Source organism: Girardinichthys multiradiatus, chromosome 5 (assembly GCF_021462225.1).
Source record: "Girardinichthys multiradiatus isolate DD_20200921_A chromosome 5, DD_fGirMul_XY1, whole genome shotgun sequence".
NCBI lineage: Eukaryota > Metazoa > Chordata > Actinopteri > Cyprinodontiformes > Goodeidae > Girardinichthys > Girardinichthys multiradiatus.
Window position 1 is genome coordinate 49,360,144 of NC_061798.1, and position 26,298 is coordinate 49,386,441.

The 26,298-nt window shown below is 39.3% G+C and overlaps 1 protein-coding gene across 4 annotated transcripts in view; it reads left to right on the forward strand.

Moving 5' to 3' along the window:
• Positions 1–26,298, forward strand: part of sh3pxd2aa (SH3 and PX domains 2Aa) — a 145,659-nt gene that overhangs the window by 94,594 nt on the left and 24,767 nt on the right. For all 4 annotated transcript variants that reach the window (XM_047365064.1, XM_047365066.1, XM_047365067.1 and 1 more), the window contains one exon: positions 20,301–20,414. In XM_047365064.1, the coding sequence (XP_047221020.1) occupies positions 20,301–20,414 (114 nt within the window). The remainder of the gene's footprint in view (positions 1–20,300; positions 20,415–26,298) is intronic.

Here is a 26,298-nt window from a genome sequence, read left to right on the forward strand (position 1 = left end):
TTTTTGTTTGACTTGTCATTAACAACCAAATGATGAAGTCAAAGTACAGGCCCTGAATGTCCTGAGAGATTATGGATCTTGTGAGATCTATAGTTTGGGGATCATTTCTTTAACTTTTATGCAATGTACCTGTGGAATGTGCATCCTTGGAGCTTGATTACAGTCTGTTGTTACAGCACCCTCTACATCCCTGGTAAAAATGTGGTATCATAAAATTTAAGAAATATTTACCTGTTTAGATGTACTGATATATTTTCATGCTCTTTTGGTTTTCTGCATTTAGACTTTTTAAGTTGATCTAGGAACTTTCTTGTAGTAATCCATGACTTCATGTTCTCATGTGGTATAAATTTCACGCGACACAGAAGACTTCACAGACTTTTCTCCTAGCCACTCTTCAAAATGGGAAAGAAAAGAAAACATGCAGTTCAACTAAGACAGTTCATAGCTCGGTAAATCCAAGAAAATAGCTTCTTCTGAACTCACAAGTTGCACAGTCAAAGCTTGACAGATAGCTTACAAAGTATCAATCTCCAACAAAGACAAGACTTGACTTTACTTGTTTGAATGAAAAAGCACAACCTTAAAATATTGCTGAATCAGTCAATATTCTTCCTTCAAAATTACTGAACACTAAAATTACAATGTCTCATCATTTTGGCTTCATAGATAAAATAACACATCAGGACATAGAAATCTTGCAGGCTCCAGGCAACAATTTGAAGCAATTAATCTGTGTAAACTTTCAGCCTGCAGTCGGCCACACCTTTGGGGAGAAGTTTTCAGAAATGCATGCCATTTTGCCTTATGATCAAAAGGGGGCACTAGTATCCAATCTATGAAACTAAACTGCAATTTTTAATCTGGTCTCATCTTGGGGGCTGAACAGGAACATTTAAAAAAGTTTAAAAGAACTAAAACTGTGTGACAAACAAGGCGGATTTATCTTGACACAACTATGACATAAGTACCAAAGCTGACTCGGAGGTCGCCAAGTTTCCAGAGCAACTAATTTAAATGTTTTTACTGACATTTTAACCAATAGTGCTAATAAATGTAGAGGTCAAGGTATGTGTATGGGGGTATCCTGCTTGCTTTTGTGAATATATTCACTCTTTAACTGAATAGGAGTGTGAGTTCAGCTTTGATCAGCAAAAAAACGCTGCATTAGTTAGTGCTTGTTGGTGTATTTTTGTGGCCTCAAAGCGTTTTGGTTGGCTTGGTGGTAACAGAGCTAGGTAGTTAGAGACTTCTGAAAACCTCAGCAGGGGGATATGAAATTGATGAAGATTAGCTATTATTGGTGTTCCTTCCAAAATAAACATGCAATAAAATCGTGGTCATCATTCAAAAATGTTGCTTAATATCTGAGGCTTTTTAAACCTCGGATATGTTGGACATTTTCACATGAACAGCTGGAAACTCACCAGCTTAGTTTGGTTTCAAGAAGGTCTGCTGGGAGAGATCTCTGTTTGGACCAGGATGGATGCATGGATGGATAGGTTTGCTCTGATTTGATCTTAATATGTTATTTTTAATTATTCAACAACGAACACACTTTGAATAACTCAGCTTTGCATTGGAAACCAATAGCTATGGATTTGTTTCACTTTCAACACTTCTGACCCCAAATGTTTAGCAGATATTTCTTGCAACGTGAGACAGTTTCATCACAGCCTTCAAGCGTTTGTCCCTGAATTTCCTCTTGCTACCCCAGATTCCATTGATAAACATGCTGTAGTTTCTGCAAATGACTTCTGTTTTGCAACATTTAAAATTACACCAGAAATGGTTCCGGGAACATTTCACCTCAGAATAACCAGAGAGCTGCTAGGTGCTCTTTCCTATTCTGTGTCAGAATATAACAAAACATTTTCTGTTTTGTGTCTGTTTGCTTGACATTATATTCTGATGACCAAAAAATGCACAGACCTCTTGTCTTGCGTTGTTTTTCATTTATTTTATTGTAATTCTAACTTGGAATTTGGTTGCTAATTTTAAGCTTGACTCTATTGATCCTAAAAGAAACAGTTACCTAGGGAACTTCTAGAAGAGTCTATCCAGCAGTGTATTTTTTTCACATACAAATATACATATTTGTAGACAGGCATGGGTCTCCACTGCAGGTATAATACAACGTTTTTTAAAGTGTGCTGAAGAATAAAACAGCTGATTCTACTTTGGCTGTTGGGCTGCTGACCTCACTAGAGGCACAACAATGGAGCTGATCAGCTGGTATTAGTAAAGTTAATGGAGGATTCTGATCAAATTGACCATTGACATGATTAAAAACAACAATAATGAGTTGCCTTTCTGTATGCCTTCCCTTTGTGGGTTCAACAGTGTGGCCTGAGATACATGGGAATTTTCCTCTGTGATCCTGTTTCCTCATATCCGGCCTGACAGCTTCTGCTCACCAGGTCCGTTTGAAAGCTTTGCTCCAAACACTAGCTTTCAATATTTATCTGAGCACTTAGGGCAACATGAGCATCTCCTGAACTTGCCTGGAAGTATTTCCTAAGAGCTAAGTGTGTGTGTGTGTGTGTTCTGTGGAGCAACGGTATGATGATGATGATTGCATCACTTGGAGGCTGTGCCAAGACAAACACATCTGAGAGCTCATATAATTTCCCACCACCACCTTCCTGCATGCAGGGCTTACTGCCGCCCTTGGGCCTGAGCAGGCTGCTGCTAGTGGAGAGGTCCTGAGACTCTGGCTCTTAAAGACGGTGTATTTCTTTAACATCCTCATCACAAAGAGTCAGAGGAATATCATCATGTATTTTAATCCTCTCCAGTGTACTGTTTTTGTCTTTCCACATTGAGAGCAGATGTTGCATTGCATTAACCAGTATTATTTATTCCAAACAGTTTTTGCACTCTCATGCAGACTTGATCTGACATAGACATAGGTTCTGTAGTGGAATTGCAGAATTTTCTCTGCCTTTTTGAGACATTACTGGTTTCACACATTAAGACTAAGCTGCTGTTAGGCAGATGAAGTGCCAGAGTAAAGAGCAGTTTAGTGCCTTCTTGTAAAGACAGATTTCTCAGGCAATAAAGGTACTTAGGGGTGGAAGGTAAAGGGTGATGTTTGCTGCTGTCATCCTTTTAGAGGATGTTTTCTGGAACGTTCTGCTGATTTTCTCCCACTAGTCCCAACTCCAAGCGTCTGGACGGAGCGCTGTCCCAGCTGGAAATAATCTATCCTCATATGTGACCAATTCTAAGTAAGAGTTTGAGTAAACGAAGGAAGTGACGTTGCAGAGATGAAGATTTGAGGTCAGTATGATCAATCAGGAGGTGATCAGCTTTCAGACTTTGTTATAGATGTTTTAAAAGCTAATTTTGTTGTTGTTGTTTTTGGCTAACATTGAACCAGTTTAGATCTAGAATCCCTCTTTTATTATTAAGTGGTGTTAACCTAATTCTACTAGTTCCACTAGTTTTCTAGTCTATAAACATAAAACAAAAATGCATATTTATTTTTAAACCTTATTAGTTTCCAAAGTAATTTACAGCAGTTTAATAATTGTTTTTATTTTCAGAACATTAAGATTACCGGTAACTTTTAAAAACTAAGATTTTAAGTATTTTGTATTAAATTAGGTTTAAATATAATGATTTGGATTCACAACCTACAGTTATTCTGTGTTATAGGCAGACTGGATATAGGCTAGCATTTATCTGCTGAGCAAATGCTAGTTTCAGTCAGAGAAGACTTGACACAGACAGCGAGAAAATGACTTATGCTAAAGACATGATCGCTGTCAGTTTTGTTAAATGTTGTGGTTTGTGAGTTTACAGTTCTGTTTGTTCTTGTGACATCCCAAAGTAAATGTAAGAAACCAACCCTCCACTCCACTCCATGTCAGCACATTTATGTAGGGAAAATGCCCCTCTTGTCAAAATGTATTATCCAAAACAAAGGGATTGCCCAGAACTGACTCAACACTAAGCTTCGGTTTAGTTTGCTGCCTGAGCCACAACACCAGTTAAAGAAGCAATTTGCTTGAATATCTTCAAGCTGATTGCTCTGAAGTAGCAGAGCCGTTTTGTCACACTTGCTGAATAGATTTGACAGTTTTGCTCTGGTGTTGTACCTCACACACAGTGCAGCCTCCCACCAGGCTTCCAGATAAAACCAATCCTCTGCTTTGGAAAATGACAACATTTCTGTTCCCTTGTACTGCAGTCATAAGGTTCCTGCATGGAAACAGTGTGGACATTTCTCAGTAACATGGCTGGGATTATTCTAGCTGGTAATGTGCTGTTGCAGGCAGAGTTGGAGCCAAACAATTTGGCAACATTTTCCCACCGCATCTTTCCCACAGCCCAGGGGATCTGGTGAGACTGGTAGAACTTATTTTTAACGTGTACCAGCTTTGTGAAGCTTCAACCTCAGTGTGTCAGATCATCATGTATGGTCATGAGGAAAAAATGAGTACACTCTCAGAATACAGGCTGACACATTATCATGTTGTTGCAGGGACATGCTGCTGTGATCCAGACATGTTCTACTTTCTTCTAGAACATACTGGGCTCTTCATCCAGTTGGATGCCACCCATAGACATTGTAGATTTTGTTTTGTGGAGTTAATCATCCACTTGGCCAGAACAGGAACAACAACAAAATGATGTTATGTGTTAACTTTAATGTAGACATTAGTTACTATGCTAAAACTCTAAAGATATTTGCTACAATAAATCCATTCAGTAAGGTTGAATTGTCAAATGCAATGTTTCAACAACCAAAAAAAAAAAGGCAGAATGACTTTCAAAGGCTTCTTAGAGCTCTGCATGATTTTTATTTAGTGGATTTCTTGATGAATGCCTAAGTTTGGAAAATAACTCATGCAATCTAGAACTGGTGTTGTGTCCCCAAAGCTAATAAAAAACAGAGAAACCACTTTGTTCTTTTCATTTTAGAAATTCTGACAGCTTTTATGGTGGCGAGTTTGGGTCTGAGTTGTAGTTGGCCAAAAAAAGTAAACTTCCTGGATTAGAAATCGACACTCCTTGGGAGCTGGAGGGAGCAATGGTTAGCAGGAATGAGGGTGGGAAGGCTGGATCCTGACAAGACGTTTGCCTATCCAGCTTTGGTAGTTTCATCCACTGGCATGAGAAAATATCTGATGCTCAGTGTAGAAACTGGTCTTTGTGACCACCAAAACCAGTTAGATATTATTTTGAGAAAGTGAAACAAGTAAAGAAAAGGACAAACATGGTATTCATGGCCAAAACAGCAAACAACTCCAAGGACCGTTTTCCTGGAAAGAACAGAAACCCTAATTAAAATACCCATGTTTACAGACTGGGCCTCAAAACTGATGAACAACTCTTTAAATAAAACGACAAAGGAGCCCCAGAGCAACAGAAAACTCCCACACACCCACACCATATGGAGTCTATATACAGACGTTTAGTCAGAGCACACTGGGCGTGATGTTTAGTCAACTCTGGTTATTGAACCATCCACATCCAGCTATCAGCTTTCACTTGTTAGTGCCCATTGGTGACAGCTGTTGAGGGTTTTCTTTAATAAAAGCTTAAATCAGGTAACAGAAGCTACAAACATGAATATTACACTTTCATCAGGAAGTGCCTGCGAACCTCTGAACCTACCAACATGCTCTGACTTCCTAGCAAGAAACAGAAAACGCTTGGCTACCTTCTCATATGTCCCAATTAATCCTCGAGACAAACTTTGAAGTAGCTGAAAGTTTCACTTCCTGGAGCGTATGAGAGATTTTCAGTTTCAACTTTCACTGAGAGCAAAGGTTGTCCAAATTTTCCAGAAATGTTTATAGTTTAGAGAAAGATTTCAGCAAACTCATCATGCTTTTATTGAACAGGAAGATGTTTTTTTGGGGCAGTTGGCAGGACAGTGGTTCTGACTCATAGTTTTGCTTTGAGCCAACCTTCCCCACCTTATTAACAACACTCAAACCAATATAAATGTATATGTGGAAATATGCTGTAGATCTCAAATAGTAAAATATTTTCAGTCTAAAAGCATATTTTTACTCCAGCCACCATTCATTCCTGGAGTAGTCTCTGGACTACTCCATTGCTGCTTTAATATATATGTATTTCATTTAGTTATTATATTATTATTATTATTATTATTATTATTATTATTATTATTGCTGATGTACAGTTCTGAGTCCTTTTGTTTTTTTCAGCATGAATAATCTGTTGAGTTAATTTTATCTGTCAGCCACCATAAGGTGCTAATGCCAATACCTCCATCTTAGGAACCTTCTTTGAAGGCTTCACAGGGTTTTCTGTGTGGTTGAGCTTAGGTTTTGTTCATACAGGAGCTCAATGATTATTCTAGGAAACCAAATAACCTAGTATGTTGTGGTGACTACCTGCTGCCATACTCCATAACTGACTGCTCAGCAGCAGAAACTGAACACAGAAATGTGGTATCATAGAGATACCTGAAATCGCTTTGTGGCCCTTGGTTGGGAACTGATTTGGTAGTATAACACAGAGAAGCACTCTTGACACAGTGTGGCATGCCCGTATTTTTACATAGGGGGGAGGATGTTTTGCCCAAATCTGCCATCATCTGCTGGGGTAGCAGAATCAGAGTCATTGACTTGAAAAAGCTCAACAAGCTGATAAAGTAGGCTGGCCCTGTTCTGGGAACTGTTCTTAAAACCTCTGGAGATGATTGTAAATTTATTCATTTTATAAAGAATCTTTCTTCGCACAAAGAACCCAGAGCATCCTCCTCATCAGACTACCATTCAACAACAGGTCTTCAGTCAGAAGCTTCTTCAGGTCTTCTGTAATACTGACTGTAGCTGGATCTACAGGAGATCCTCCCCACAACCACCATCCACCTCTTTGAAGAACTATTTTCAATATGAGTTACAACACAATTTATTTTCCATTGGAAGTGAAAAAGGTATGTTTTTTATATTTATTTTGTGGCACTAGTAGCCTCTGGACATGGGTTGTACGCTTCACCCCTGCGCCACTGCCGCACCCATGAAAAGGGTATTTTTGAATTGATTTCAATTAAATATGTTTTAAAAACTGTTCTTGTTCTAATTGAAAATCCTGACAGATCCAAATAGATGACCTTTTGTGATGGGAACACAAATGGGACTTTCTGGTTGTACTTTATCTTTGAGTTGTGGGATATATGTGGACTGTCTGGTTCTGGTCTGGAAATATAATCCTTAGATTTATCGTGTCCACTCGATGAATCAGAAGCACATATTTTGATGGCAAGAGAAGCATTTCTGCACACTGAACCAGTCAGTATTTATTATACTGTCTAATTTCACAGCTGGATGCTTGTTTCTATCTTCAGTTTATTCTTTGGCTCTTCCTCTCAGCTAACTCAGGAAAAAAAGATGAGCAGGCAGTTTATTGTGCTGCGCTGGAACGCTACACGGTGTTCCAGCACTTCTCTCCAGTGGATCTGGTCTTTATTAGAAGCCAAGAGGAAGTAAACACAATGACAGTCACCCTGCAGATAGCCATCCCTCTCAAACATGGTGGCTGTTCTTACTGTAAAACACTAGAAAACTGAAAGGAGAGCGTGCAGAGTAGTTTTTGGATGGGGAATCAGCATTGAAAACCACAGCTTTGAAGCTTTAGCCAAACATCTGCTGCCCCCCGCCCCCTCAGATTTTATCCCCCCTTCCATCATTCCTTTAATCTCCTCCCTCTCTTGCTCTTCATCTCACCTGTGCTGGTTTTGTGTTCTTACCCACTCTTCAGAACCTGCCTCCTCAGACCCTCTCCTATGAGAACTGGGCCTGGTGGTCGGCGATAAGCCTACTCTGCTCAGTTACTGTAGCGCCACATTCACTGTGACCTCCACTTTGCCTCTGGGACTGGAAGCTGGCAATTATTGCCTGCCAAGAGACAGTGTGGAAAGAAACTTCCAATTAGTTTTGTACAGCGAGAAATGCCAGTTACAGTTCCTCTGCTGCCTTGTTCATGAGTATCTGTGTGGGTGACAGTAGGTGTTGCTTCACTACGTCTGTGTATTTTACTCATTAGTATTTGAGTGCCTTATAAATTCCTCAGAACTGTTCATGTCAAACTAACTCAATAGTTAGAGAAACGAGCATACCTACCCTTCCCATATAGTTTATTTGAAAAAGTGCTTCCAGTGGACAATAAAAAGACCCAACAGGAAAACAAGCACTCGTGTTCTGGTTCTGCTGAACAGCACAAATTACAGCTCTGACTGAAGCCACAAAGCTTTTTTTTGGATTTCTTTGCCCATCGATGTGAACAAATCGCACCAACCATAACAAGGTGTGATCTTCTGAACCTGTTTAACCAACCCTCCACCTTGCTGCTCTGCTCCATGACATTCATTACCCGAACACCTTTTGTAATTCTTGTTAATTTTCACAGCAGCTGTGACTGCTGAGCCCACCGGGCATTGGCCAAGAAGGCTCTTTTATTCACAGCAGGCCAACGTAGATTGTCATGAGAACTTCCAGTGCATGTTTCAGATTTTTAAACCAATTTTAATATTAGACAAATATAACGTGTAATATGCAGCTTTCATATGACAATTTCATTTATTATGGAGAAAGAAATAGCGAAACTAAGCTGACCCTATGTGGGAAAGTAACTGCCCCATTGTTAAATAATGAATGAAGTATTATTAATCATGTTTCTAGTTCAGTTTCACTAGACAGACCCATGCTTGATTATTCCCTGACCTTGATAATTCAGAAATCACTTACAAAGGACCTGTCTGACCACATGAAGCAGACTATTAGATCTTAAAAAGAAACACGTAATGCTCTGATCTAATGATATCAAGAACAGATGACAAATGTGCCTCTATGGTAGAGTTCTGTGGCCAGAATCACAGCTGACCAAAAAAAGAACACAAAGGACCGTCTCACATTGAACATAAAACATCTCAATGATCCCCTAGACATTTGACAAATACTCAGCGGATGAGACAAAGTGGAACCCGTCAGCCCGTACCTCCGTCTGTTTGCAAAATATCTCAAAAAGTTGCGAACGGATTTGGATGACATTTTAACACACTGTGCGTATGAGGTCAAGGAACACATTATTAGATTTTGGTAGTGTTGCGGACGACCATCTGGATCCAGGATTTTTTAAAGATTTCTTTATCATTAATGTGTTACTGTTGCTATGGTAATTTCCAGAGGAGGTGGAGATCTCCAGTGCAACCATTGACTCCTTATTTTCTTAGTTTTCTGGTTCTTGAATTACTCAGCAGGTTCTTTTTATATTAATCCTTTGCTCCTACTTAGACAATGTAAAACTATTTCTAAAACAATAAAAGGCAAACAGGAAGATGATAAAAATTAAACTTACCATACAAAGCTCACAGAGATTTTCACAAAAACAGTCTACTTTTATGCTAGCTTAGTTTATTACAATAGTTAGGTTAGAATTTACTGGTATGGTGAATACATTGCACTTGACAGTAGCTGCGTTGGTGCTCTTCACAGTATCTTCTGAAATATTTTGGTTTCTATGAAGAATTTAAAGAGAATTTTCCAAAGATTAATATGAATGATTTAAATGAATGGTTTAAATGGTTTGGTGTGTGCATTTCACCTGAAACATAAGATCACCCTAAATAATTACATCAGCAGTCTCAATGTTGCACAGATTAACGTAGCGATGTTTGTGACTTCATATATTGTGCAACTTAAAGGATGCCCTGCTAGATAATAAAGCAGGTATTTATTTAGCATTTTTACCCTTTACCAGTATCTTAGACACAAACCCAAACGCAGGTCCACTCCATTTGTGGGTCCATGCATATGCTGAGCCAAGTTTTGGTTTGCTTTAATTGCTTCTGAGTAATTTTCCTCCATCTGGCTGCCAGTCTTTGGTCCAGATCTCCTCCTACGGGACAGATTTTCTGTGAAAACTGTAATATGTCAACAAGGCACTCACACTTCTTCCAGGACCCCAGTCCGCCATGCTGCCAACTGGTGGCTGCATTTCTGTCTTTCTTCTCACATCTGCATGCTTGTGTTGTTTTTCTCACCATGCGTCTGTCAACCATTTTACCCTTTAAGCCCTTGGCTACAGTTCTTCTGGTCCTCATTTATCTGCCTTTATTGTGTCCACTCTCTCCAGAGCTAGAGTTATGGGAGGACTGGGTCCTCTTTGCTTGCACCAACACATGAGCACATGATGGAGAGTGAAACTGTGCATGTTTGAGTAATACAGAGGCTTTCTGGCTGCTTTTGTTGTTGAATTGTGTTGCATTGAGTTGTCTGTTTCTATTCTTAGATTTTAAAGACCATGAGAACAGTCACTATCACGTTAACTGCTTTTACTGTCACTGAGCAGCTTTCATGGGCTTAGCACTGGTTTAATCTGTGCAACATTTTGATGTGGCTTATCAGCATGCTTATCTCTACAGTAGCTTGCATCGGTCAGTTAAGAAGCAGCTGTGATGCTCATACTTGCCAAGATTGATGGTGTGCGGTGGCTTCACTTCTCTACCAGTGGGAGGAATTTATTGTTCTGTTTTTTTCTTCTGATGCAGAGGACGTGCTCCTGTCTTTGTTTCTTTGCAGAACCTGGACACCTTTCTTGCAGGTGGCTTCAATTCTTCAGATTTTTTTTGAAGTAGCGTTGAATCTGACTATAAAAGCCCTAATTTGTTTCATATGAACCAAGAGGTTCTCTCTGCCAGGCATACCTTTTATTGCCCAGGGTAATGGGAAACAAAATAGTTTAAAGATTGAAGACAGTAAGAGCCAGATTCAGTAAACTGATTACTGGCTCTGCAGTGAGTCAGATCGACTTATCTGCTGACTTTTCATGATCATCAGAAGCCCCGAATGACAGAGCTTCAAACCCACCAGGCTTGCAGCTGATTGGTTACCAAAGTAGGTGACATTTGTTTTTTTTCTCCAAACATGATTGGCTGTAAGCAAAACCATGATCCTGCTCACAAGTGCTGTTAAAAAGTATTTTCCTTCTCTCAGATTTTGTCTGTTTTTGCTTTTTTGTCACACTTAACGAGGTCAAATATATTTTTATAGCACTTTAGATTAGCTGGTAATGATCAACATGCTAATCAACGGATGGCATTATGATTCGTTATTATTGAGTACTTTATTCCATAGAAAAAATGATAAATTATTTAAAACTAGTTTTTAACGGGACTGTAAATTTAGTTCCGAATGTTTATGTGCTGAACCATGGACATGAATTAATTCAGTTCTTAAGGTGTGAACAGAACGTAGGACCTGTTCTTGCCAAGGTTGAGCTTGAACAACACTGACTGTATAAATGTTTATTCAAAATGCACCATATTTGTAGAAAACCATCCACAGCATATCAGCACAAAATCCTCATACGAACTGTAAAGCACAGTGGTGGAGGGATGATGATTTTGGCCTGTTTTGCAGCTCCTGCAAGTCTTTGATTTGACCGTGAACTCCTCCCTTTAACAAAGTGAAATCAGAGACCATCGGACCAACAAATGAAGGCCCAAAGTGGGTCAGCCACAGGACCATCATCCAAAACACAGCAGCAAATCTACAATATAATTCAAAACTAAAATCAAGATGTCACAATGACCATATTTTAATAAAATGCTGTGGTGAGACCTTAAGAGAGCTGTGTAGAATTTAAAAGTCTGCAAACCTCAATGAACTGAATACATTTTGGACAAAAGGACCAATCCTGCTAAATGTTGCTGTAAGGAATAATATCCTCGAAAAGATGTTGTAAACTGTGCTGATAAAATGGCTCTTTGGGTTCATTATGTACAAAGTGCTGTTCTTATGTTTATCAATGTATTATGCTTCTTTCTTTCTTGTTATACTGTCATTATCATGGTTATTATTATAATAGATGCTTCTATTCCAGTCTCGGCCTGGGGTCTTCCTGTGAATGCGTAGGTTCTCTCCTTGTACTCCAGAACCCCCCCCCCAGTCTGAAAAAAATAACTGTTAGGTTAATTAGTCTCTGCCCTTAAATACGAGTGTGTGTTTGCATGGTTGTGTTTCTGTGTTGCCCTGTGATGGACTGGTGACCTGTCTCATTGTAATCCACCTTTCGCCCAATGACCAGGCTTCAGTCCCTCTAAGACACTGCAAGGATAGGCAGGTATATACAATGGATGGATGGATAACTGATTGACGGATCTTAACTAAATATGTAGATATCTTAAATAAGATCTATAAAGGAGGCTCACACAGTGGTGATCCATAATACAGGCAGTTTGTTATAACACATCATGAGGATTAAATAACTGTCATAGCATCAAGTATAAATTCCTGTAAAACCAGGGGCTGCAGTCAAAGCATAGCAGACATGTAAACTGATCCTGATGGAGCCAAACTGACTTTTGCTAAAACCACAAGACTCTGAAACGTCTATCTCTGCAGGAGGATAAAACTGCGGTGACTGTGGGGAAGCTGGATGAGCCTTACTGCAGAAGCTCAGTGTAACTAAAGACCCTCATGTTGAATTAAGCTCGCTGTGTTCTCTGTTAGGCAGAAAATCCAGGACCGATAGGATTTCAGTGGGATTTTAGGTGTGTGTGAGGCTTACCTGTCATAGTCTGTGTGCTTCAGGACTCAAACTCCTCTACAACTACTTTTCACAAGTCAAACTTTTATTACATGTTCACTTTCCTCTAAGGTTTATAAAATCTGCTTTAACTAAGTTTCAGTTCATTTATATGACACCAATTCACAACAAAGAGGTTATAAGGCACTTTACAAGACCTTTTAACTTGATCAGAACTTACTGGAACATTTTGATTTTGAGAGCTTTTTAAGGACAGGATTATAAAGAAAATTTAGCCTTGAAATAACAAATACATGGACTCGTTTTTCTGAACGGTTCTGAGACAAAATATTTCTAATTTCGGCAATATTGCACCAGTGAAAGGAGGATGTCCTAGAAACCTGATTAACATTGGGTTTAAAGGACATGTTCTGGTCAATGATGACACCAAGGTTCTTTACAAGTTATTTCAGTCCACCTTTGTGTTATCTGAATAGAATAATCCTTTATTTCTCAATTCATCAGCAGCTGATCAATTAATGAAATAGAACTAAAAATAACGAATAAACTATACAGATATACAGCAAATACATTTTGTGGTACAATGTACAGATCTGATAATTGTATGGTTTAATATGAAATGTGCTCTTCATTTTGTGCAGACAATACAGACAGATCTATTGAATCAAAACCATATTGCAGGACCACAGAAAGTTTGGTGCAAAAATAACAGCCTTGTCCTGCAAATAGGGTCAAATAAATACTGCAGAGAAATTAAAGAGTAAAACTGCTCGGATCTGACAAAATTTTATTAAACTGTTCGTATGCAAATAGATTTAATTTTGCAAACAGAAGTAATAAGAAGTTAGAAGCTCAAACGTTGAAAATGGGCATTTATCACTTAATCACTTAGAAAATTAAATCAATTTGTCAACTGAAACAATTGCTAAGATCTTGACAAATATTAAATCATTTAGGTATTAACAGTCTGACAGCTGTTTAAGAAATAATTTAAATCAGGCTCCATAAGGACACCTAAAGGAAAACCATAATACAGAGACCATCGGCTACATAGGGCTGCAGAGGCAGTGAGAGAATGACCACCAAGGCTCAGAAAAGCAAACTGCAGCCATAAATCAGACTTACAGGTTGAGTCACAGCAATTAAGTTTTAAAAACACAAACACCTTCTAACCAGTACCGTGAGAAAGTACTGCCACAACCTCCCAACAAATGCCAGATTGTGCAACATCTGTAAGTCGATGGTTTGTTTCACTGAACTGTTAAGGTAGTTGGGAATTCACAACTGCCTGAACCACAACATTTATTGTTTTTCTAAATCTGGCGTCCCAATGTAGTTTTGGCAACTTCTGCTAACTGGCTATCGACAAAATATCTCCTGGATGTTATATAAACGCGACGCTCTTCCCCAGCACTCCCCTACCAGCTGTGTGCTGATAGGACTATGCAGCCGATTGATAAAACTTCCACCTCTCTTCTCAAGGACAATGGTGCTTCTATCAGTGTCTAATTCTTGCAAACACACTCACTTATATATTCACACCCTCAAGATTCCACCGTAGCCTTGCTAAATCTTTACTTATGTGTGTGTTGCTCACCCTGCTGAGGTTTTTTGTACTACTTCAGACTCTATTCTGCTCAGAATAGAGTCTGAAATATGATTTATTTCCCCTCCTATTTTACTTTACCTAAATGTGTGATTTCATTACTTTTTCAGTGATTTTTAGTTTTATCAGAAGGATTACCAGCAAAAACCAAATATCATTAGTAATTTGGACTTTAGCTGCTCTTACACCAATGACCCAGCTTTCTTAATTAGACTATAATGGACTGTTATTACTTAGTTCAACTTCAGTACCAGTAAAAGCAATATATTTTGTACCAGTGATTCACCTTCCCTAGTTAGAATTCAGTGGAATGATGAGAGTATTAGATTTCTCAGAAGGATTCATAGATCTTTAGATTTCTTTGAAGGATTGTAGTATCATTTGATTTGTTTTTCTGTGTCTGTGTTTATTTTCTTTGTGATTGTATTGTAATTGTATGTACAGCGCTTTGAGTGTCTCGTTACTGAAAAGCGCTATATAAATAAACTTACCTTACCTTACTGAACGATCCTCACAACAAGCGGGCTCTTTAAGCAGAAAACAATTGCTCCAGTCCAATAGAAGAAAACAGGTCTGTAAGCTGACAGTCTAACAAGCACCAAATACATTCCTGAGTGATGCCTCACTACAATCATTGTTAAATTGTTCCTAATTCAGGCCCACACATACAGTATGGTGACAAGTTGTTTTTTTTAAACACTCTGGCTACAAAAACATTTAAATGTTGGGAAACAACCTTACGAAGTGCCTAAAATAATTTTTTTAGAAACTATAACTTGTAGGGAAGGCGGATTTGAAAATGACACCATGTCCCAAGGTTTTTAAAGGGTTCTCGTGCCGCTGGAAGGTGTGGAAGAGCATATCAAAGATGACAATAGTCTAAAAGGTTATCAGTCTGGAAATGCTGGTTTCTGTGTTACATTTTTTAAATAAGAAACAACCAGTATGCTGGTTTTTTCGATCATGGCCATAGTTTTTATTTTCTGTGAGAAAAACCATACCTTAAGTGAAAATTGTATGAAGTGATTTAATTTTGACTAGGGCAGGTAGGTCGGTACATACAGCAGCTGTTTAGATTATTCATCTGAAAGCAACGATTCTAGACTTACACAAATAAATAAATAAACAATATGACATAAATATTAACATTTAGAAAACCTACAACATTTTTACTATATTTGTTTTTTTCTGTTTATACTTTTATTTTTATTTTGCTGTCTGTTTTATTGTTGTCCACAAACACTTCTCCATTTTCCTTTTCCTTAAATTTAATGTAAAATGGTTCAAAATACATTATTTTAATATAATAGTTTTATATTTTTATCTATATTTCATATTTTATATAACTTATTTTATACTACAAATGCCGTATTTAAAAAAGTCTGCTCATCTATACATGAACTGACCATTCTCTCTTCATATAATGAGTGACTGAGGGGTCCCACAACATCTCAGCCAAATACCAAATTACAAGCTAAAAACAGATTAGAAAATAATAAATCCTTCTTTTGGTCACCATTAGTTTTTACTTCCCATCATGCGGTCTATGATAAAGTCATATTTTCCAAATCTTTCATAAACCCTGTCAGTGTGTCTGGTATATTGGTGGGTAATAATAAAACAGGGTGTGAAAGGCTGATTCTCTCTGAGCCATATGCTTGTAAATACATCCATTAAGCTGTGACCTTACTGAAATACATCTTTGTCTCTCTTTTACATCTAGAGCATTAATTTGTCCATTTTACTGTAATAACTTATTCATTCACTGTTACAGAAAGTCAGAGCACTTCAGAGCGTGTGGCTGTCAAATAAACCCATCGGGGACAGAAATTCAGGATGCATGCAGTAAACATATGGCACACGTTGAGAGGTAAACAGAAGCTGTGGTTTCAGTGAGGCTACAGTGCCTCCTGGATACTTTCTCATGTCTTTGTGATTCATTTTTCTGCACAGACTGAAGCGCTGTGGTGTAGATATAATTCAGCTCCCGCCTCAAACAAAATCAGCCATCATGTCAGACGGTATGGCAGAAATTGGAAAGATGTGTCACACGTGGGCTGCAGCCAGACGCTGTAGAAACAACCCTAATGAAGCCACATGTCTTCTTTTTAGGACTGATGGGTGTATTTTTTAGCTCCACCATTATCTGACGACAGTCCATCATGTAAACATGTTTTTGTTTTAATGATGCAATCCAGCTGACTAACTCTGATTGATCAAAATGAATATCTTGTTTGATTCTCTTGGTTTTGATCGCTGCCCAACGTGACATGTTTCTGCAGCTTTGTCAAGAGAACAGCTGAAGGCAGATCTTTCCTCAAATCGTTAGCTCTGCCAGGGAAACAGGCAGGATATGTTTTTTAAAATGAAGTGCAGCCAGTGGAGGGCATGCAGCAGTGTCCATTCATAAAACAACATTCTTCAACCCCTATCGGACACTGTAAAGTCAGAACTAGACTGTTTGGCAACACAATGATCAATAATTAACATTAGATCTTTATCATCACTTTGAGGCCATCTTCTGTCCTGGCTGACAGAACAGTCAACCAGTTTATCTAGGAGACTGAGACGATACAAATATATAGAATTGACATGTACGTCTGGTTGGAATCTGGATTATACAAACATAAACTTTTTACAAAAAAAACAGATCTCCATCTCTATTAACATGTTTTTCAGTTCTGTAGGATGCTCAGATTGCTCAGACACAAATATACTCATATTGTCCTTTACTGGATATATCTAATGCTAATGCTAATCCCTGAAAAGTGTCGAGAAAGTATTAAAACCACTGCTAGTGGTTCCATTTGATGGTCAAAGAATGTGTTGTGGGTAATGAGCCAAAGAATAAGCCTTCAGCTGAAAAGAGAATCCTCCTCTAAGAATCGCTGCTTCTTTGGATCAAAAAGAGCCAGTTGAGATGGTTGGGAATCAGATTCAGATGCCTTCTGGATGTGTTCCTGTGGGCTGTTTTTGAACATGTACCACCAAGAACTAACCTCAGTCATAGCCAGGATGCTATGGAAACATTTTGTCTCATAGTTGGCTTGGAACGCCTCACATTCCCCCCAGAAAGAAAGAGCTGGGGACCCTTGTTTAGGCTGTTTATTTAATAAAGCAAATATTGGGTCTTCTACCTGTTTGTGTCTTTTTAAAACAGTTCCAGATTTTATTTTTTTTTCCAAACGTTATCAGTAAGCACTCTGCTGCAGTTTTGGGTGGAACAAATAATCAATTCAACATCTCAAAATAGGCTGTTTTTATAAAGCAACTGTGGGATTTTTTTTTTTAGTTTGTCACAAATTTTGTCTGCTGTAGGACATAATGGTTCTTATTATCAATGAACATTTTATTCTTGCCTTAATAAGCATATTTCTTGTCTAATTAAGCAAAAATTTAATTCAATTTCTATTTAATTCAGTTTATTGTTTTAGTGCCAATTCACAACACATCGTCCCAAGGCACTTTACAAAGTCAATTCAATCGAGTCATACAGATTCCATGTCAAGTACATAAATTTCAATTGATCCTAATTATCAAACAATTCAGTCACATTAAGTTTATTATTCAAATAGGTTAAATTTCCCTTTTTAATTAATAAAGTATTTTTGAATTGAATTGAAATAGTTTCTGTCTAAGGAATCCCAGTAGATTGCACTCCTCCTGGATGTCCAGGACAGCGGACAGACGCTTGCATTGTGTTGTTGACTTTGCAGCAATCCCTCATACTGAGCATGCATACAGTGGCAATGGAAAGGAAAACTTCCTTTAGCAGGAAGAAACCTCCAGCAGAACCAGAACAAGGCTCAGTGTGAGTGGCCATCTGCCGTAACTGACTGGGGTTCAAGAGAACAGAGCATACACAAAAAACACAGAAGCACTGATCTAGGCGTACTTTCTATGGGAAAGAAACATAAAATGTTTTAGGCAGTAGTAGCTCCTTTAGTGGCATCATCTAGTAGTGAAAGACAGCTAAGCAGATGAACTCTGAGCCAGTCTCAAGTCTAGAGGATGAAAGAGAACACATACAGTTAGTCACAGTAGAAGCTCAGCCAGTAGCTAAGTCTAGGAGAGACAGGGTTAAACACTAAAAGACAGGGCCAAGTGTATCATCTGTAGAAGGAGAAAGTTACGTTGTTGGCAGCAGCAGCTCAGCTGATGCCCCCCTCAAGGAAGCAGTAACAGCTAAACACAGACCAAGACCCAGACCAGGTGTACCTTCTAGGAAGAGAAAAATGGAGAGAGAATGTGAATTTAAAAGCTGAAATAACAACAAATAATACAACATTGGAGAGTAGTAGGAGAATGTAGCAGAATGAGGGAAAGTGATCATTATGTCCTCAAGCAGACTAAACCTATAGCATCATAACTACAGAGATAGCTCAGGATAACCTGAACTTTAAGCTTTATCAAAAAGGAAAGTTATAAGCCTAGTCTTAAAAGTAGACATGGCTGTTTTTTGCAGCAGGTTGTGTCACAGCTTCACTCTATCATTTCTGCTGGTTCATCAGGCCAATGACATCAGTAAGAACTCTTTGTTTACAAATTCTTTGGCAAAATGGCAAATTTATGACAAGCTGGGAAAAAATTTAAATGAGATTAAATGCTTCTCCCAGGTTTGGTGTCAGTCTTTGCATAAATTAGAGGGGTTCAGGTATCTTGGTGTCTTGACCACAAGACAACAAGGGATGGTAGCATGGAGCAGGAAAGGGATCCACTGACTTTTCTGCTTTTGTTTGTTGAGCCAAAATGCAAAGCAGATTTACTGGTCTGTGTACGTTCCAGTCTTCGCCTAGGATCATGATGTATGGATCATTAATGACAAAAAAATCCTAGATTCAGTCATCTGGAATGAAGTTCCTCCTGAGGGTGGTTGGGCTCAGCCTTAGAGAGTAAGGAGGGTGTCAGTTTTCCTTCGCATCAAAAAGAGTCAGGTGAAGTAGCTCCAGCATCTGATCAAGATACCTTCTGGGTTCTTCCCTTTGGATATTTTTGGTCATTAGACTAGGAGGAGACCTAGAATGAATTTAGGGTTGGCTGGGAATTATAGCGGTGGCTGAGCATCAATAATGGATTATAGTTCATCATCCATTGAAAGTGCATCTCACAGCTGCCACTCCAAACCATGTAAATTACTTCCAACCTGGTTGTGGTCTTATCCTTGATTGAAATCATCCATGCAGAGACTAAACTGGTGTTAACAAGTGCAAACAAACATCATTTGATAATGCCGAATAATGGAGAGTGATTCCTAAAACAGCATTATTAAGTGAGTGTCTTTAAATCTTGGCTCACATGTGTCTTACTTGAGCTTCTCTGTTCTCTGCATTGTTTCTCAGACTTGGATTTCATAATGAAAGGATCTTTCAAAGTGTGTGAAACATCCATCTGCCACAAGTTCTCTCTAAATGTCTTTGTCATGTTGCCGTTTAGACAATCATACTGTTTCATGCAGTTTTTACTTTTGGCAGAGTGCCAGTTGTGGTCTTAAAGCAATGAGCTACAGTGCCTTGCAAAAATATTCAGACCTCTTGAACTATTTCACATCGACAACTGATAATTTCAAAAGGAAACATAGTTTACATTTTTTTTTACAAATAAAAATCTTAAGTGCCAGGGATTTGTATACAGCCCCGTTCCCTCTGATACCCTGATACACTCCTTACGGTATAACATGGTGGTGGCAGCATCATGCTCTGTTGATGCTTTTCTTTAGCAGGGACAAGGAAGCTGAACAAAGCTGATCAGAACATAGATGGAGCTAAATGCAGGACAATTCTAGAAGAAAACCTGTTAGAGGCTGCAGAAGACCTGAGACTTGGGTGCAGGCTCACCATCCAGAAGGACCAACCCTGGCAGGACCTGTAAATTGATGTTCACAGATGGCTTGAACCTTTCTAGACAGAAGAATGTGCAAAGCTGGTAGAGACATAACCCAGACAACTTGTAACTATAATTAATGGGACACCTCAAGTAGAAATGGGAAAAAATGTGAAAAACATCAGTGGTTATGGCCAGTTTTACAAGCCACTGTCTTTCACCATCTGAACGAGCTTTAGAAAAGAAGAGTAAATATTGTTTGGTGTAAATCAAAAACATCTCCTAAACATCAGATGTTCGTATCTGTTGCTTGATCACCCTCCTCTCCGTGTTTCTGCCTCAGGTTGGTGGTTTGTCAGCACATCTGAGCAGCAGGGCTGGGTCCCAGCCACATACCTGGACTCCCAAAATGGAACCAGAGACGATTCGGATCTGGCCACCTCCAGGACTGGAGAAGGTTTGTGCATAGAAACATTATTACGGTCATAAAACACAAAAGCACATAAAAGTCACTGTGGCTGACTCTCTAGGGGAGAAATGTCTGCACAGAAGAAGCAGAGATTTCTCAACCGTAATGTATTTGGTGTGTTTGTTTTCCACATATAGTAATTCTCAGACTAAAAACAGCCTCAGTCAATCTCAAACACAGCTCCAGTCACACATTTGGAGCCTTTGTGGTCGTAGTCGCAATATTATGGTGAAACTGTACCAGACAGCAGCCAAAGAGGCTGCAATACTTTGGCACCACAGAAAATTCCTTCCAGTTCCCCCAGGAGGCTGCAACTCTCTGCAGGAACCTCGTTTTGTTGTGACCCTTTTCTCCCAAATGTTTAGTCTGACTGCCAGGATGAAACATTTCATCACTGTGTCACAATACCCCCCAGTTTGGGCTTTCGGAGAGGGGGAACCTCACTGAGATGTATAACATGCAAACACACAAATATGCACATGTCTGCTGCTCAGAAATCTTAATATAAACGTTTCTCTTTATGCAAACATTTCATTTTCTGCCATAAAACCTGGATGGTGCAATAATTTAAGATGTAAACTGTCTTTGGATTATCTAACAAACATTTTTTCTCTCCATCCACGCTTCAGTGGATTTTCTCACATCCTGCAAAACCTACTTGGCTAGAACAATGACATCTCATGAACTGCAGCCACTGGAACTTATATTAGCTCTTATTCTCTTCTCTTTAAATTTCACACTCTTGCCCAACTCATTATCTGCTGCCAATTCTCTTAGATTTAAGCTTTGAATTAAGAGTAGTGAGCTAGTGAACTAGCTTTGTCTTTGAGGAAGCTTTTACCAGCTAGATCCGGAGATGGTTATTTTTAGTCTTTGGCCATGATTTCTTTGGTGTAGGAAGGTTTTTGGCTTTAGAACTTAATTTGAACAGCTGGTTGGAGAGGAATGTAGTTAGAAAAAAACTGTATAAAACCAGTTATAAAGCGAATCTATTATGTTTGTGTGTTTTTATCTCTAAAAAGAGAAAGCAACTATTAGTTAAAGGACATTAAAATATTGATACACCACAATGAGTAGCACGTAAAATCAACAATTTTCTACAGAAAAACGCAATGACGGGGCGCAGCGCTGGTGGTGTAGGGGGTTTAGCGTGCAACCCGTATACGGAGGCATTAGTCCTCGACGTGGTCTTCCCGGATTTGAGTCCAGGCCCTGGCGAAAATTGCCGCATGTCTTCCCCTCTCTCCACCCCCATTTCCAGTCTAACCACTGTCAAAAAAAATACTGGGAAAAATAAAGGCCACTAATGCGGCAAAAAAAGACCCACCTTAAATTTTTGATGCTGAAAAATTCCAACGTATTCCCCCAATGACTTCTTTTCAATAGCTTTGGACGGCTTGATTACAGCTTTACCTTACTGCACATTTGAGTCTGTAACATCCATCATTTGATCACCAGAAGTCAGGACTTTATGTTGAAAAAGTCCACCGAATGAGTCCCGCAGCTATTATACACCATGTCTACCACATATGTCTGCCATTACTACAGGGTTGATTGAAATATCATAATGGCCCAGTGGTAACATTAATTAATTTCACGCTATACTATTTAGATACCTGACTCTACTGGGAATGCCAGATCCTTGATCCTGAAAATGAAACTGACAGCTTAAACTACTTTTTGATTTATTTAGCTAAGAATTATGTGACTACGTAGAGGTATTCAAAGATTAATCAAATTACATTCCCATTTGTTCAGTGGAACCTAAATAGATCGGTGATGTCACGCAAAAGGAAATATAGTCCTTCCTGTTGCAGCAAAAACCAGTACGTTCCACACCCTTGATCCCAATAGATATATACTATTCAGGACAGAAACATACTGCAAAGATATGAGGAATGCATTGTGGACCTCCCAACTGGCATACATGTTTTATTTTGAAAAGGTTTATTTTTGAAAGAGGAATTGTGGATCCTCTCTTATAGCTTACTTCCTGGTTAAATGAAAAGCTCCACCCATACATGTGTGCATCGAGTCTGGCTGTAGTTGGCCCTTCTGATCAGAGCTTGGAGCAGAGAGAATGTTTCAGGAAGAAGTGTTACATTGAAAACGGAGCAGACAGGTGGTGATATTCAACTAAACTTGAACAGCATCTTGACTAGGTTTTATTTGCTGGTTCAGAAACATATATGTGGACCGAAGAACTCTCTCCTGAAGGAGATGGCGAGCCAGAACCCAGAACTGTGATTGGAGGACAGCATTTTTCCATCATTGTTGGATCTAGAAAGTGGTAACCACTCAACTACCACCAGAACGGAGACACTGATCGACCAGAAGAACTCATTAAAATAGACCATTTGACTATGACTACTAACTATTGAGCTCAGACTGAACGAAAGTTCAGAAAAAGTTGAGGCCCTTAAAACCTGGCCGAGATCCAAAAATCTGAAAGACCTTATGTCCTTTTTGGGGTTCTCTGGCTATTACCGACGTTTTATTGAAGACTACTCGAAAATAGTTTGTCCACTAAATGAACAGACTCGCAGTTAACCACCACTCCACAAAGGTGCCAATACCAAATCAGTAACCAGTCAGACCTATTTTGACCCCAAGCTGCCCATAGAAAGTCGATGGACACCAGATTGTGAGAAAGCTTTTAACACCATTATCGACAAGCTTACATCAGCCCCTATCCTTGGTTTTGCAGACAAAAAACTGCCCTATATACAGGTCCTTCTCAAAATATTAGCATATTGTGATAAAGTTCATTATTTTCCATAATGTCATGATGAAAATTTAACATTCATATATTTTAGATTCATTGCACACTAACTGATATATTTCAGGTCTTTTATTGTCTTAATACGGATGATTATGGCATACAGCTCATGGAAACCCAAAATTCCTATCTCACAAAATTAGCATATTTCATCCGACCAATAAAAGAAAAGTGTTTTTAATACAAAAAACGTCAACCTTCAAATAATCATGTACAGTTATGCACTCAATACTTGGTCGGGAATCCTTTTGCAGAAATGACTGCTTCAATGCGGCGTGGCATGGAGGCAATCAGCCTGTGGCAGTGCTGAGGTCTTATGGAGGCCCAGGATGCTTCAATAGCGGCCTTTAGCTCATCCAGAGTGTTGGGTCTTGAGTCTCTCAACGTTCTCTTCACAATATCCCACAGATTCTCTATGGGGTTCAGGTCAGGAGAGTTGGCAGGCCAATTGAGCACAGTGATAATGAATAATAATAATAATGAACTTTATCACAATATGCTAATATTTTGAGAAGGACCTGTACTGCATACAGATGCCAGTACCACCGGCTTTGTTGCTGCATTATATCAGGAGCAGGAGGGTCAGCTTAGAGCTATTGCTTTTGCCAGTAGTGGGCTGTCAAAAAGTGAGTCAAGTTACCCTGCTCATAAGTTGGAATTCCTGGCTCTTAAGTGGTCCATAACAGAAAAGTTCCATGACTATTCATATGGCAGCCAGTTCACTGCTGTTACCAACAGTAACCCATTAACATATATATTCACCTCTGCTAAGTTGGATGCCACAAGTTATAGGTGGCTCGCTTCCCTGTCTAACTACTCCTTTAAGCTTCAGTATCGAGCAGGCATGCAAAATCGAGACGCAGACGGACTGTCCAGATGCCCTCACGGGGACCTTGTTAATGACGCTCAGTCCCAGAAAGAACAAGAGCGTGTACGTCGTTTCATTGAGCACCACCTAATTGACAGAAATTCCACAGAGCTTCTTGATTGGGATGTTTGTCAAGCCATCTGTCAAACTCATCTTATTAAAGATGTAGAGGATAGTAATGACTGCGGTATTACGCTGGTAGAGTCACTTACCATGTCAACTGATGCAATCCCAATTCTCTATGGTACCGAAGATGAGCTTGACTTACCAAGTATTCAAGCTCTATCACAAAAGGAACTAAGAAAAAGCTAAACAAAGAACAGACACAACAATCAGAGAAGTCATTGCCCTACTTGAAACTCGGCAAACACCACCACCAACTCTCAGAAAGGAACTTCCAGATCTTCCACTCCTCCTAAGGGAGCTAAGTCGGTTAGTGTTATTTGATGAAGTGTTATACCGGAAAAGACAGGATGGAGACCAAGTAACCCATCAGCTTGTCCTACCTGAGGTTTTTCGATCTTCTGTTCTCCACAGTTTGCATGATGATATGGGCCACCTTGGTATCGACAGAACCCTTGACCTTGTCCGATCTAGATTTTATTGGCCTCGAATGTCAACGGATGTGGAACGAATAGTAAAGACATGTGATCGTTGTACAAGACGTAAATGCCCTCCAGAAAAAGCAGCTGGTCTTATTAGTATAACCACCTCAAGACCTTTGGAACTAGTCTGTATGGACTTCCTCAGTCTGGAACCCAACAATACAAAGGATGTATTGGTAATGGCCGATCACTTCACGAAATTTGCTGTTACCCTGCCAATCACCAACCAAAAAGCAAAAACGGTTGCTAAGTGCTTATGGGACCATTTCATCGTCCCCTATGGCATACCAGAACGCCTTCATAGCGATCAAGGTCCAGATTTTGAATCCAAGTTGATAAATCTCAGAGATCAGGAAAGTGAGAACCACTCCATACCACCCTCGAGGTAACCCCGTAGAACGGTTCAACCGGACCCTACTCACTATGTTAGGGACCCTTGACAATGAAAAAAAATCGCACTGGAAAGACTGTCATGCCATTGGTGTGTGCATAAAAACTGCACTCGCAATGATGTAATGGGTTTCACTCCCTATGAACTAATATTTGGCAGGAAACCAAGACTACCAGTCAATCTTGCTTACGGACTTCCATTTAATAAAGATCAGACAATTTCTCATTCTCAATATGTTGAGAATCTCAAATCCAGGCTAGAAGAAAGTTATAGGCTGGCTTCAAGAAATGCATAGAAAATGTCTGACAAGAATAAGAATAGATTTGATCACAAAGTCACAGTGGCTGAACTTCAGCCCAGAGATAGGGTTTTAGTCCGAAATGTGTGACTCCGTGGCAAGAATAAACTTGCTGATAAATGGGAGGCAGATATCTATGTAGTGCTTAAACGTGCAGGAGGTTTACTTGTTTATACCATCAAGCCTGAGACTAAGGATGGGCCCTTACGCACACTACACAGAGACCTTTTGCTTTCATGCAGTTTCCTGCCAGCAGAAAAAGATAAGACACCTGAGGCCAAACCTGTTCATTGCCCCCGAACTTGTCAGATGGGAGAATCCCCATATCATGATATCACCAGATTTACCACTATGCATGATTATATCACACATACACAGAAACTGGATATAACAAACCAAATCATGGAATTACCAAGCAGTGACATAACTACCTGTCACACATATGAAAACAGTGAACCTTCAACAAGTAATAACTCACCTGAACTTTCTGCTGAAACTACTGGGAAGGAGGATAAAGTTGGACCCGTTGAATTTGAGGACCACTTGGCAACTTTGGTAAAAGGAAAGATTATGATCCACCCCAAAACACTGCCCCAGTGGATGGCAACCCAGGCACCTTGCTTGACAAACCCCTTGAGGGAATACAGAAGAGAAGAGGATTTCAATCAGACGACTTACCCGATGAACTGGGAGGGAATGATCCAAATGTCAATCAATCTTTGAGGAGGTCAGAACGACATAGGCAACCCCCAAGAAGACTTAATTATCAGGAATTAGGAAATCCCCTTGTGACTGTTGTAAAATCTCTCTTTCAGGGTTTAAGTACAGCTTTTTCAGACACCTTAAGTAGCAGAGATGATCACTGTTGGATGCACATGCAACAGGATGTGCATATTTAACAGGGGAGGGTATAACCCAGTAGAGGAAATAA